General features: G+C 36.2%; 2 protein-coding genes across 2 annotated transcripts; one reads left to right on the top strand and one right to left on the bottom strand.

Annotated features, from left to right (window-relative positions):
- Positions 1–113: 113 nt before the first annotated feature.
- On the bottom strand, positions 114–6,157 carry ppil6 (peptidylprolyl isomerase (cyclophilin)-like 6). Its single transcript, XM_032585897.1, has 8 exons — positions 5,614–6,157; positions 5,444–5,539; positions 3,595–3,783; positions 2,071–2,133; positions 1,791–1,938; positions 1,444–1,503; positions 1,228–1,363; positions 114–1,133 (listed from the first exon to the last, which is right to left on the bottom strand). The coding sequence occupies exons 1-8, from the start codon at positions 5,689–5,691 to the stop codon at positions 1,022–1,024; spliced, it is 882 nt and encodes a 293-aa protein (XP_032441788.1). The 5' UTR covers positions 5,692–6,157; the 3' UTR covers positions 114–1,021.
- Positions 1,285–13,988, top strand: gen1 (GEN1 Holliday junction 5' flap endonuclease). Its single transcript, XM_032585873.1, has 14 exons — positions 1,285–1,370; positions 6,112–6,280; positions 7,314–7,512; positions 7,582–7,758; positions 8,149–8,259; positions 8,351–8,424; positions 8,510–8,595; positions 8,727–8,877; positions 9,723–9,759; positions 9,840–9,920; positions 10,012–10,142; positions 10,251–10,312; positions 11,551–11,700; positions 12,389–13,988. Exons 2-14 carry the CDS (start codon positions 6,120–6,122, stop codon positions 13,645–13,647), a joined length of 2,679 nt encoding a protein of 892 aa, XP_032441764.1. The 5' UTR covers positions 1,285–1,370; positions 6,112–6,119; the 3' UTR covers positions 13,648–13,988.
- The last annotated feature ends 134 nt before the right edge of the window (positions 13,989–14,122 follow it).

The following is a 14,122-nucleotide window of genomic DNA, read 5'->3' as shown; positions in this document are numbered from 1 at the left end:
TTTTATCGAAACAGATCTCTCTTGTAAATGAGATATTGGATCTCAATGAGACAACCTGTATAAATAAATGTCAGATAAAAATAATAAATAATAGTAATTCAAAATAAAAAAAAAATCACATACACATGAATTGACACATTCTTTAAAAAAACAGCATTTTATTCCTCCTTCTTTTTCCCTTCTAACCTTAAATCGAGTCATATAGAAAAACAGTGCAATACCACAGGTCTACTTTATTTTGTACAAACATGAACTGGAACTTCATATCAAATTTATATGTATTTTCTCCTTTTTTATATCAATATTTATTTAATTTCTGACACCCAAACTACATTAGATTGGGTTCTGTACAAGATCTGCAGTATACTGGGCAAACCTGGCTTAGATTATCCTGCAATAAGTACAGTGTTTTTATAATAAAAATAAAGGGGAAATTTAAAATATTTCAATGCTTTGATTTAACCCCAGACTACAGTACATTGGATTTCCTCAATTTTCTATTCAAAGTCTCTTTTAATAGTTTTTATCTCTTAGACCATCTGGAATCATTTACAGACATAACTTTTCTTAGCAGAAGTGGAGTTTGCTCTATAATAAAAGAGGATTCACATTCAGCTATCCATTTAACATAATGAAGTAAAAAGTAACCAAAGTTAAACTTGCAACACTGTTGGAAAATGTGCTGACAAGATTTTTTTTTTTTTATCAAGGAGAACAGCGCAAATATTCCAAAATGCTAAGATAAATGTCCGGAGAACAATTTGTCTTCTACATGTTAAAAGGTGTGATAACAACAATACAATCCAACAACAAAAAGTCTCACCAATACACCCAATTTTGTTACTCAAGCTGTGTCCTATTCTTATATACAGACTAGAAGTTTTCTACAGGACTCTGATTCTCACAAGTCAAATAAAGTAAAACAACAGAATTACATTTAAGGGGTTTTTTTCTGAGCAGGAAAGTACGGATAAACACAGAAGTGAGTTTGTCTTTGAATTTACTGCATCAAAAAGTAAAGTTACATTGGTAACACTCCACAAGCTGACACTCTACATTCATATTTGGGTCTTTCATTGGAAGTCTTACTCTCTTCTAATTTCTTCAGGACTTCTACACCTTCAATCGCTTGTCTAAAAATAGAAAAAATGAATGCAATCAGAGATAATATATATTGTCACTTAGTAATTCACTTGATGACTACTGAAACAAATTTGTGACACAAACCCAAAGGCAACATAGTTTTTGTCCATCCAGGGCGTCGGCTGCAAGGTGATGTAGAACTGGGATCCATTGGTGTGGGGACCCTTGTTGGCCATTCCCAGAGTGCCCCGTTTTGAGTGGGAAATAGCAAAACTTTCATCTGACAGGTGAGATGGTCACATGTTGAGGTGGTACAAACTATATAAACTCACTAATTCCATCTTCAGGAATTGTTGGTACCTTCAAAAGTTGGTCCATAGATTGACTCGCCCCCATTACCTCTACTATGAGGAGAAATATCTGCAGAGAGTAAAATGGAAAGTTAGACAAAGCCAGTGACATTGAACACACTTATGTCAAATATATTTTAATTTGAAAATGTTATAAATTTTTTCCTTTGTGCCACAAATCCTAAAATCAGACACCATATGATCAACTTCAAATCATTGCATAAATACAGTATATCTACATCATTTAACTTCCTGTATCTAAATGGGTTCCTGAATTATATAATCCTGTTATACATGTCCTGAATATTAATGAGGCACTTGAAAAGTAAGAGGTGACAGAGTCGGCTCTTAGAGCACCTCCACCTTGCACCCAGCCATTGGGCACAATGCGATGAATCAGAGAGCCCTTGTAATGGAGTGGGAGACCGCTCTGTGACCTTCCTCGTTCTCCTGTGCACAGAGCCTCAAAGTTCTCTGATGTCTTTGGACACAGATCGGAGAACAGCTGAGGAGAGACGACGCGAAACGCTGTTCTGTATTAATCATTCGTTTTCTTATATTTACATTCTAAATTGTTCACTAATGTCAAATTATAAGGTTCGTCTTTAAAAGTAAAATTTGATCGAAAAGTTTTTACCTCAAAACTTATCCTCCGAGGATCCTCTCCTGCTACAACAATATCCATGAAGACAAACTTATGCTAAAAAGAAAAGAATGGAAGTTTGATTAACAAAAACAATAGCAACCACAGTTGTAACTTCTAAACAAACTCTTCAGATTTACGTTAGGGGAATTTGCCAACTTGAAATCTTAGGTATGGCAGTAATTCACACATTGTCTGAACTCAATACTAAGTGCAAAAATTCTATGTAAGGATGATATACTAGAACAAGTGCTAGTAGCAATGAAGAACAATAGATAAAGACATGATGCTCACTTTGAACACTGATTACTTGTATTATTTTAGAAATGCAAAACCAACCAACCATCCATTGACACGTAATCTGTCATGTACTGACTTTACTGCATAAAAAGGAACTGACTTGGTTCCAATTTTGTTTTCACTTGTCAACATTCACTGATGAAAAAATAAGAGTCCTAAGCTATCAGCAATCCCTTTTTTAAAAAAAACATCAGACATGTCTAAAGGCGATAAGGCATTCACTAAATAACTTTCAATCAGGGCTTCAGAACTTCTTATCTTATCAGTTGATTTTGCAACCATAATACCATTAAGTCCTCTTCAGCACTAAAAATAAACTCAGCATGAGAAATAATGAAAAATTTCAACAGATTCTGAAAGGATCATAAAAGAGGTGAAAAAATTAACAAAGTGACCTCTAGCAACCTGGAATGGTGGGTTTATGCTCCACCACCAACATCATATAAAGCCAAGCAGGGTTACACATAATAATAATAATAAATAATAGTAGTGTCTGTTTTTTCCAAATAAGTTACAAAACACTGAAGGATCTCATATTTATAACCTATTATTTCAGTAGTATTGTGGAGAGAATGAAGATTGGAATAATGGGTTGGAATACTGCTCATCACTCCAAAAACTATATTTTTTCTTGAGCTTTTATTTAACAGGAAAATATATAATTTAGATTGAAAATCTCCTTTTCAAGAGTTTGAGAAGTTCTTCAAGAGATAGTCACGAACTTACAGAAGTATCTTAAAAACACTCAAACCACACATAAATAAAAAGGATTTTTAATGATTCCATCTGAAAGCCAAAGACATTTCTGAACTTTGATTGCTAAACAGTTCCTGGAAACATGAACTTCAGCTCAATGCATTAAATACTATGTCTAAATCTACCAGCAAATGCTAACAACAATTCTCTAGAAGCAGGCTTCCTGTAGCCAAGTATTACTGAAAAGTGAAACTGTCTCAGTACACTTTATATCTTCATGTTTCTCTGCTGTGAGTCTTCTCCTTTTTATGGTTTGTTCAGTGGCTTATTTATTTTAATGTTCTACTCTGAGACAAATTTTAGAAGTGACAATAAATAGGATTAGACACAGGAGTCACTTGCTGCACACAGGATATTTCTTGCCTACAAAATAGCATAAATAAATAGTATGCATGTTTTTAGATGCCAATTTCAACCATTCTACTTTGTTTGTGTATTCTTGCAACTGTGGTGTCAGCCTACTCCAGTTTTCTGAAGGTGTTTGGCGTAGCACTCCTCAGTGATAGCCGTATAGAAATCCTCTGGATGAGTGAGGGTGAAATTCCACTGATTTTCTGCCCAGCTGGCGAGTTGCTTTTCATTACCGAGGAGAACGCCATTAAGGAAGCATATCACATTGCTGGGATACTCCCACACATCACCACGCAGCTCCTGAAATCACAAGTTCACAACAATAGCCGTGTTGTGAATCAGCTTTTTAGAATAACAATGGCGTCAAACTGCAGCGAGATCATATCTGTGTAGGGGTGCAGGATCACAGCCGCAAGCTTTGTCCACGTTCAGTTATATTATTTATAACTATATTTTTCATCACATACACTGGCATTACACATGTAGACAATAAATAGTTTTATTTCTAAGAAGTGATAACACTTTTTAATCATACTATATTTGAGAAATAGTGTTTTTCTTTTATTAGTCACAGTGTTTGAAATGCGTATCTTGTTTTATCAGTCTTTGTTTGGTCTTTAATGTCTGATGAGTTGCTTATTGTGTCATATTTCATCCATATTTTTCATAGAAAATCTGTTGCTGGTAATTGACCAGCAAGAGGATATTGAGGGGAGTTGAAAGGACCATTAGAGTTGACCTACTTTCTCCCAAGGATCTTTTTCAGATTCTTGCAGTTGTAAGGATCTGACACAGATCTGACACAGATCCTTACAACTGCAAGGATCTGTGTCAGATCTGACACAGAACCTTACATTCCTTACATATTACTCGAGTGCAGTAATATTGTACTCGAGATCCTCAGAAACTCCCCACACCCTCTCTAAAAACTTTGTGAACTTCTTTCAAAGCACTATTTTATATTATTGCACATATTTTATATTTTTATTTATTTGTGTTGTTTAATTGGTTCATTTTAATTTATGCTGATGTGTTCAAGTTCATATTTATTGTATATGATTATTTATATGATAAAATAAAATTATTTATCTAATTTAAATGAAATATTTCTGTATTTCAAGTACTGAAATAGAGCTTAATATGAGATATTTTTGCAATGATTAGTACACAGCTCCTTGTAAAAGTATTCATATCCCTTTAAAATGTTCACTATTGCATTTCTCAATGCCCACACATTTTTTACAGTATGTTTCTTCCAGCTTTGCATAGGGAGACTGAAACTTTTATTCATTCTTCTTACTAAAATAGCTCAAGCTCAGTCCGACTAAATGAAGAGTATCTATGAACACCAATTTTCCACTTATGCTGTGAATATTTAATAGGTTTAAGGGTAGGAGTTGACTGAGTCATAATGAACACATGAATATGCTTCAATTTAAACTACTACATTGTAGCTCTGCCTATATCTGTAGAGCCAGTTTCCTACTGGAAGTCTCTAACACATTGTCTTTCAGATTTGACTTGTATTTAGCTCCATCCATTTTCAATTCTGACCAGCTTCCCTTTGGCTCCTGAAGAGAACCATACCCAAGACATGATGCTGCCACCACCATGTTCCACAATGAACTCATTGCTTTATAATCTAATCTTGCTCCATACAGTCTTATACCTGACCCTTCTGGTGTGTTTCTTGGTCTCCTTGATGCTGTTTGTTCACTAATGTCCTCTAACAAATATCTGAGGCCTACACAGAATCACAGAGTTTTACTTACAGGTAATTTCTAAGGGTAATAGGTTGCACTGGATTAAGGGTATTAGGGGGATTGAAAGATTGCATGCCATACTTTTCACATTAATTTTTTTTTAAATTTTGAAGATTTATTTATCGTTTTCTTTTCGGTTGACAGTTTTACTTTAGTTTGTGTTCTTTCTGAATAATTTGCTGAATGAAATAACCTACCCGTTTCTTCTTGCATAGGTATTCATGCCAGTCAAATTCAAGAAGTGGCACAATTTCTGGATCCAAAAAATCATTAGGAAACCGTTGTTTGAGTACCTACAATGACAGAGGTCGAACTTTAAATCAATTATTTAATCAACAGGAGGAACATAATACATGTGTTATTTTACCTCGGCTATACTTCTGGCAGCATGGAAATTTGGGTCTTTAATTATGCCAACGACTTCTATTTGCGTTTGTGAGGCCATTGATAAACTCCTCAGCGCATAAACAAACTCTGAGTATCCATAGCAACAATCTGTGAAGGCGCATGAAAATGACGTCTCGTTGTTTGAAAGTCAGGGTTCGATCTACTTTTTGGCTATCTTTCCTACTCTCCTACAAGGTTCATTTGAAAGCTTTAATAACAACAACATACCGAAGAGGAAATTGTATTTAATTATTTTTTATTAAATTGATGTATTACATATAATCTATGTAAGATGTAAAGACAGTCCTCACTACAGAAAGGAAGCGTAAGAAAACAAATTGGGACGCAGCCTAACGGAGGCGGCGCCAGTGTTTGAAAACTTCGACTCGCCAAGCCTGTTCCGTGTTCCTTTTCTGCGGATTTTTTTTTTTTTTTTACTAATTTTGTTCATTTTCTGAACTTGATTCCATTTTACTAGTATTAATTATGGGTGTTCACGACTTGTGGTCCATCGTTGAGCCAGTCCGAGAGTCAGTGCCGCTGTACAGTTTGAGCGGAAAGACTCTGGCGGTAGACCTGAGCTTATGGGTCTGTGAGGCTCAGCGCGTCCAGGCCATGATGGGCAGAGTTACTAAGCCCCATCTGAGGTAAGTGTCCTTATATTGTTCTTAATCTTAAAAAAAAAAAGGTTCATTAGAATATTTTGTTTGACAGTCCATAGCAGCTTATTTTAGCCACTGTGATTCCTCACGGGCATCACTGAGTTTGAGGACAAAAATGAAAGTACAGCCACATCGAAAGAAGTGAGTTGAAGGATGGTTGGTTCCATATACTTATATACTTAAATAGTAATATATATTGACATTGTATATCTATTTTCTGTCTTATATTTGTGTATTTAGGATTTAAGATTTTGTTTTAAATTTTTATATCAGCCTGCTTTTACTAGATGTGCAGCACCTTGGTCAACTTTGCATTGTTTTTAAAAGGCTGTATAGATAAACATGATATGGCACGGTAATGTAATTTGACACTACGGTGATACTGCATTATAGTGGTGGTCACTATGACATTCTGATGGTATAATAGGTTTGAGTAAAAACACCACAGTACTACTGTATGTACACAAATTTAAACTGTAAATGTATAAAAATGATCTAATTGCTTTTAATTTAAACAGAAAAGCTACAATATTATTTATTAATTTATTGCTGGGTTTCCAGAAACCTTTCCAAGTAGATAGACTTTTGTTGTGAGGGAGAAGTGTAGCAACTTTTTCCTAATTTTTCTATAGCTTCATGTACAAATTTTCTTGAGATCTATGCAGTTATCCCATATTTGGTTTTAACATTTTGCTGAAGAAATATATAACTAAAAGAAACACATTTTAATAAGGGATTTTGATTAACTATGTGCCAATTATGTGGAACAAGAAAATTACAAATGGCTATTCTCTGTCAGTTGCCTTATGTGATGTCACCAGTAATGGGTGCATTGAAGTTTGTTTTTAGAAAGGTAGATTTTATCCTGATTACATAGTGATGTACAACAAAATGGCAAATAAAAACATATTATAACTTGACCTATAGCTATCAAACTGTACAATATGTGAGTTTTATTAATTTAGCAGAAAAGTCTCTGTTATAAGTAAAAACCAACACAATGCTGTTTAATGTGCAGGAATTTATTTTTCCGAGTGTCCTCGCTCACTCTGATGGGAGTGAAGCTCGTCTTTGTCATGGAGGGAGAAGCTCCCAAACTTAAATCAGAAACGATGAGCAAAAGGACGGAAATGAGATTTGGAGGATCCAGAAAAGCCCATTCCTCAAAGTCATCCACAACTACCAGCAGAGGGCGCTTTAATGCTGTACTACGAGAGGTATGTCTTTCTGGTAACCGACTGTAGATAATTCTCCCAGCTCTTTGTCGACCTCTGTGTTTTCTACAGTGTGCAGAGATGTTGGACTACCTGGGTGTGCCCTGGGTGACAGCAGCTGGGGAAGCAGAGGCCATGTGTGCTTACCTGGACTCAGCAGGGCTGGTTGATGGCTGCATCACCAACGATGGAGATGCATTCCTGTATGGGGCTCGGACGGTCTACAGGAACTTCAATATGAATAGTAAAGTATGTTTCTGGAAGTTAAGAGAAACCCTGGAACACGTTGGGGCAAAGATAAGACTATGTTGAATACTAATAATGTTCTGCTTTTGACTAAATCAATACATGTCAGTTTGACAAATACAAATAATAAATCAGCTAATAGATAAATTATATTTTATTTATTTGCAGTTAGTATGGAGTATTAACAAAAAGATCAGTGATTTGATTAATCAACATTACCATATACATGATTTTATGTCATTCTTGTGGTTACAAAATTCTCATTTGCCGCTTCATTTTGGAGACCGTAAGAGATTCCTCATTGTAGAAAAGACCCTAATCCTGAAGTTATCATTTACACTCTTAATCCAGATGGAACTGATGTGTCAATTTTTGACTTTTTTTTTCTCCCAGGACCCTCAGGTCGATTGCTACCAGACATCTCGAGTTAAAACCGAGCTACACCTGTCAAGAGAGAATCTTGTTGGCTTGGCCATTCTCCTTGGTTGTGATTATATTCCTAAGGTAGATAAGACACAGCTTAAAGAAGTTACTTCAGAATAATATTTCTAATTACATTTCTATTTCTTAATGTACATTTTAATGGCTCCCTCAGGGTATACCTAGTGTTGGCAGAGAGCAGGCCTTGAGGCTTATACAGACCCTGAGAGGACAGTCACTTCTACAGAGGTTCTACTCATATGGTTGCCTGGCAGATATGTACGTTGCATTAAGGGTTGTAGATCCTCAGGAAATCTTATTCTTGTCACTAAAGGTTCAACCAGTGGAAGCAGGAGAGTCCTGACGTGCCTGTCGGAGTTGCAAAGAAAGTTAGTCACTGCAACTTATGTCGACATCCTGGTGAGCAAACCCAAGCGGCAGTGACTTGTCTCAGACATTTCTAAATTAAAGCTATTTAATCTGCCATTGTTGAAATATACACATATGTGAGAAATTTCAGGAATCAACGCTGGTTTCTCTTTGGCTCTCAGGCTCAGCTAAGGCACACGAGCGTGGCGGCTGTGTGCTCTGCGGCAGTCAGCGATTCTGCCAGCCTCAGGACTTCGATTATCAGTGTCCATGTGACTGGCACTGCTACGAACAGAGCCGCCAGGCATCGTCTCTGGAGGCAAACGTCAGGAAGTATGTGTCGTTTTAAAAAGCTGGTCGAAGCCATGAAAATCTAAATGTTGATAAAAAATTAACAGGACTGGAAAAATGCAAATAGGAGAAGAGAAATCCTAAAGTGAACATGTTGAAAGGAATAAATGAATATTTACAGACAACACTCTCTCATAAAAGGTGCATAAAGAATTGAAATGGGCTTGATCTTTACCATATAAGCCAACTACCTTAATTCAGTCAAACATTTTCCCAAAGCAAAGGGAAATTTGTGAAAATTTCAGACTTAAAATATTTAAATTGAGCACTTCATCCAACAAAGACAAATTTTACACACAAACAGTAAGAGATCTTTGGGGGGAAGCAGGATTACTAACATCAATTATTATGACAACAATATTTTAACATTCATAAACTGAAAAGTACTTTTGCTCATGGGAATTTAAATTTTCCCAACTGTTTTTAGTTTTTGTGGGTTTTTAAAAAATATATAGTGACATAATTTAGTGGTGTACTTTAGGTCAAAGTAAAGCAGTATATAATTGTTATAAAAAACAAAAAATAATACATGATATGTCTTTATTTTTATACAAATATGAAATGTTACAATTAGCCTCCTTTAAGCGGATACCCCTAAATAAAACCCAGTTTTATTCAGTCAACTGAATTTTGGCTCACAAACACCAAAGTTGGTTGATGATGAACGTATTGGTTCTTGTGCATCTAGATTCACAAACTCTAATAGATTTAAAACAAGATTTTATGTGCTAGACCCACATGAATGTTTACAAATATAAATCTGGGAAGTTTGACTTTGGGGGCAAATGAAGGTTTAAAATGTTTCTGATCTTTTTTTTTTATTTTAGAAAAACTCTGGCAAGTCAGCAGTTCCCATTTACAGAGGTATATATATGTATTTGTTTTTTCAGGTTTTCTTCTGCTTTCAGTAACACCTGAAATAATACTTGAACATTTTATTCTAGATTATAAACGAGTTTCTGGTTTCCAAGGATGAACCTGTGGCACATTTTAAGAGGAGACAGCCAAATATTCTACTGATGCAGGTAATGCGTTTTTAAATTTTTCATTAATTAAAGCACCTCTTGCTGCCTTTTGTGGACATGAATTAGAAAGCTTGTGTCTTGTTTTCCATAGAAATTTGCTTATGAGATTATGGGGTGGCCAAAACACTACACAAGTGAAAAGGTTTTGGTCCTGATGACCTACACTGAGTTGATGAACAGAAAATATGGAAGAGACGTGCCCTCTCAAATCATGCCTATCCGGTAGTCTTATGATGTTTTTAAAGCTGAAAAGCTGCATTATTGTGATAATATTGCTGTTTATGTGTGTCCAGAAGCTTTTCTTTAAAATAACTTATTTTTCTGTAAAAGAATTCTGAAACCAAGGGTGAGGAACACTGTTGCTTGCTTTGAAGTCATCTGGAACACTCCAGGTCAGTTCAAATCTTCAGTTCTTTCCTGAATAAATTACCCTTTGTGTTTAATTTGTCCTCTTAGTGGCTCATTATATGCTTGGGGAGTGAAAAAACGCTGGATTTGTGAGCTGGTGACACGACTGCAGCGCTAAGTTGGGGTGCAGGGTGTTCGTCACCGGGTTGTCTGTTAGTGACTGGCTGTGAGGTGGGGTTCAGAGGTGACAGATCAGTCACAACAGCTTCTAGGTGCTAAACCGGCTTCCTCTCTTTGCTGGGAAGTCTGTCAAATCAAAGCGGACATCACTAACAAGCCTGTTTGACATCACTGACCTGAGAAAGTCTCAATGAACTAACTCACGTTGCAGACTTTTATCGTGTGCAACAGAAGAAATACTTTAAATACAAATATAAGTTGTATTATTTGAATTATGGTCAAAATGCGGTAACTATGTCTGAATTACACAGACTAATTATGTAAGTCTATGACCAAATCAGAAAAGTGGCCCCAATGTTAGATTCCATTTAGTTTATAAAAGAAATGCAAATGAATAAAGGGCAATTTTAAATCAGATATTTTAGGTTATTTTTTAAACAGAACTTCTTAAATATATTTCTGACAAATCTTCAGATATGCAAACAGACATGATAATTTATATGTATGGCAGGTTTGAAATATTTTTTTCTTTTGCAGTGTTCTGATTATTTGTTCACATTACAAGGAAATTGAGACCATATCTGCTGATTTCACTTTTTTGTTCCTCGGTAATCTGGGGGTTTGGTTGAAGTGATGCAAAAATAATAAAATATATGTTTTGAGGTGAATTTTATTGTGTTTTCTGCTTTAGGTCTTTCATATGTTATTCACTAACATTTTAAAATATATTTTTAGCCATTATTGCAGCAATTTGATTTCTGTTTTCAATTTAAGATTTCATTTCTTGGCATTGTACCTCTTCAAAATTTCATGCTTTTTTCCTGGTGAAGATGTTTCCTTGCACTGAAAAGCTGTCACTTTGCATACATAGAAAGGGTTTTTTTTTTTTCTTAAAAAAGACTTACATCATTAAAACTGACATTTATTGAGGAAAGATATTAGAAAATACATGAATAGTTGTAATCTGTGGTGATGGATGAAAATAATTGAGATTCATAAAAAAAAAAAACTAAAGACACAGGAAAGGACCATAGCTCTTAGTTTAGTTAGAAAGACATAAGGTTAGCATATCCTAACCTAAATTTGTTCCTGTTTTCTGCAGAACATTTTGTGTTTCCAGAGGAACGACCCACAGAGGACCAACATGAGGTGAGGACAGTGGAGGAAGAGTTGCTTTTCCGTGTGGCTTTCCCGGAGATCGTTGAAAGCTACCTAAGAAGCAAAGCTCTGCTTAAAGAGAACAAAACTAAACGTAAGACACCTATTTTCACCCTAAATATATCCTACTACATGTTGTTTTCAGTGCAATAGTTATTTAATAAGGTGCTTGCATGATCTCATTCTGCATTTTTCCATAAAAAGCTCCCCTGCTGATTTGACAAACTTCCCAGACTTCCCAGTCTGCGCTGCCAGGGCGGCGCAGATCAAAGCTATTTGAAAGTTTTACATGTGTTTTTAAGGCTCTCGCTTACAGCAGCTCTAACACCTGAAAACGTAGAGTTAGCAGCTCAATCACTTCACACCAGAACCTTTAATGCAGCCAAGAAGTGTCTGCCTCACAGAATTTGCTTACTTTTTTTTTGCCACCACAGTAATCATGTGTTTATTTGCTTTCAACCCAATTTTAAAAGAAATTTGACATGTCTCCATAATGGCTGTTACAATTCCTGGTCAACCTTTTATTTTAGAGACAAAATGAGACAAATACATAACAGATATGAGCAAATGTATAAAATATTCTTTTACAGGAAACAGGTGGCAGTCACAATAAATAGACTGTTTGTTCATATCTGACACTCAGCAGTCCGTTCTTAAAATTCAGTAATTGAGAAATGTTTATTGACAGTGTCAGAAATATCCAATTATGGCCGGTAAAACAGAAACAACAGGAAAGTCCTCTGACATTCCTTTCTCTCTGCCTCTATTTTTTTTTCTTACAGAGAAGAAAGCGAGACGTAAAAAGGAGAAACCATCTGATAGTTCTGCTGGTGTCACAGATCTCTTGGCTCAGATGACGCTTCAGTCGTCCTTAGAGAACAGGTCCACTCAGCCACTAACTCATCTCCCTTCCAGCTCAAGCTCAGAAAAAACAGAATTGATCATTTTAGACACTCCAGTGAATCATAAGCAACACAGGAAAGAAAAAGAAGACGGTCAAGTCCTCGAAACTCTGCCTGAAGTCGAACCAGAAAGCGCTTCACCTTCTGTCTCTGCCGTTATTGACGCTCTACATCTCAGCGATATTGACTTGGATGCATTGTCTTTCACTTCCTCTCCTTCCTCACCGGCGGTCCAGGGTGCAGAGCCTGGGCAAACTGATGAAACGCAAGGTGCAACCAAACAGCCAGAGCTCTGTTACACTGAGTGTCCTCTGAGAGACAGAGTCCTCATGAGGAACGCAGATAAATCTCTGAAAGCTACATGTCCTGAGCTTGCAGCTGAGGTTTCAAAACATCTGAACTGTGAGTTGGTCATTTCACATGGAAAGCAAACTGGGGAAATTTCCAGTGGAAGTAGCAGTGAGGGCATCATGTTGACTGGCAATGAAAAGGGACCACTAACAAACAAAATCCAATGTATGTTAAAAGAAAGTCTTGAAAGATCAAAAAAGCAAAAAACTTTGCCGTATGATGCTCAAAGTAAGACAAAGGAGGAATCTAACGGACGTGAAAAGCCTCCTCCAAAATATACATTTGTCAGAGCTGCTTTGTCATTGTCCTCTGCTCCGCCACAGAGATGCCACTCTGACCCAGGACAAAGAGTCAAAAAGGGCAGCAGCAAGAAGACCGTCTGCATGAGCGTGTGCTCATCCAGCGAGGATAGTGATGTTGAAAACCGGCAATCTGGACCTCAACGTCGAACAAAACTGAAACCGGCAGACAAAAGTATACGTAGCCTAATATCAGACTTCCCTCTAAAACCAGCCTGTGATCAGTTTAAAACTGCTAATCCAAAGACTTCTCAAACGCTTCAATTAACTGGACCAAAATCACAGAGCCATGGGGAAAAAGTTGAAAATGAAACACCTGCATCGACGAAAAACAGTCATCAGGCTGTTCAAACAACTGAAGTCAGTGATGATGAGATTCTCCAGACTCCTGATTCTCCCATCATTGTGTTAGATGGTGAGGATTCGGTGATTTGTAGTGACAGTCCCCTGCCACTGGCTGAGAGACTGAGACTAAAATTTCTGAAGTGAGCATCCAGTTTTGTCAGTTTAAAGAGTATTTTTATCTTTTGTTCACATCCTATTTGCTTCTAATTAAGTGATTTCTTTCCAGGTTTTTTGCTTTTTGCAAAGCAAAATGCCAGAGAGTCGGCTTAGAGTACTGTGACCCAGTTTGAGTTTTATTTGTGGGTTGTGTTTTGAAAATAAACTTAGAAGATTTATTTGTATTTTGAAAAAGTCTGGAAATGTATTTATTTCATATTTATTGTATAAAGCTCTCAACCATCCAGTCAACCTGCCGAAACTCATGCATGTTCAAAAATACATCTCTTGAAAAAAAATAATAAACAAAGTTACAATTCTTGCTCAAATTATGTTTAATGCATAAATCTAAAATCATTGCCTAAAAATATGGTTCTAATGCATTCTGTGAAAGTGTCAGACATGATTTTCCAGATCAGGATAAGTGTTGGAAAAATATTAGGATTTCTTTCAGACCTTTTTC

Source organism: Xiphophorus hellerii, chromosome 15 (assembly GCF_003331165.1).
Source record: "Xiphophorus hellerii strain 12219 chromosome 15, Xiphophorus_hellerii-4.1, whole genome shotgun sequence".
NCBI lineage: Eukaryota > Metazoa > Chordata > Actinopteri > Cyprinodontiformes > Poeciliidae > Xiphophorus > Xiphophorus hellerii.
The sequence above is the reverse complement of the archived record's forward strand: the minus strand, read 5'-3'. Positions and strand labels throughout refer to the sequence as shown.

Excerpts from the sequence above, each read along its gene's own strand:
- ppil6 (XM_032585897.1), bottom strand. The coding sequence starts at position 5,691 with ATGGCCTCACAAACGCAAATAGAAGTCGTTGGCATAATTAAAGACCCA. Across the intron at positions 5,540-5,613 it reads CTGCCAGAAGTATAGCCGAG|GTACTCAAACAACGGTTTCC; the intron begins GTAAAATAACAC and ends CTGTCATTGTAG. Across the intron at positions 3,784-5,443 it reads ACCTATGCAAGAAGAAACGG|GAGCTGCGTGGTGATGTGTG; the intron begins GTAGGTTATTTC and ends TTGTGATTTCAG.
- gen1 (XM_032585873.1), top strand. The coding sequence starts at position 6,120 with ATGGGTGTTCACGACTTGTGGTCCATCGTTGAGCCAGTCCGAGAGTCA. Across the intron at positions 9,921-10,011 it reads CAAATATTCTACTGATGCAG|AAATTTGCTTATGAGATTAT; the intron begins GTAATGCGTTTT and ends TGTTTTCCATAG. Across the intron at positions 10,143-10,250 it reads TCTCAAATCATGCCTATCCG|AATTCTGAAACCAAGGGTGA; the intron begins GTAGTCTTATGA and ends TTTCTGTAAAAG.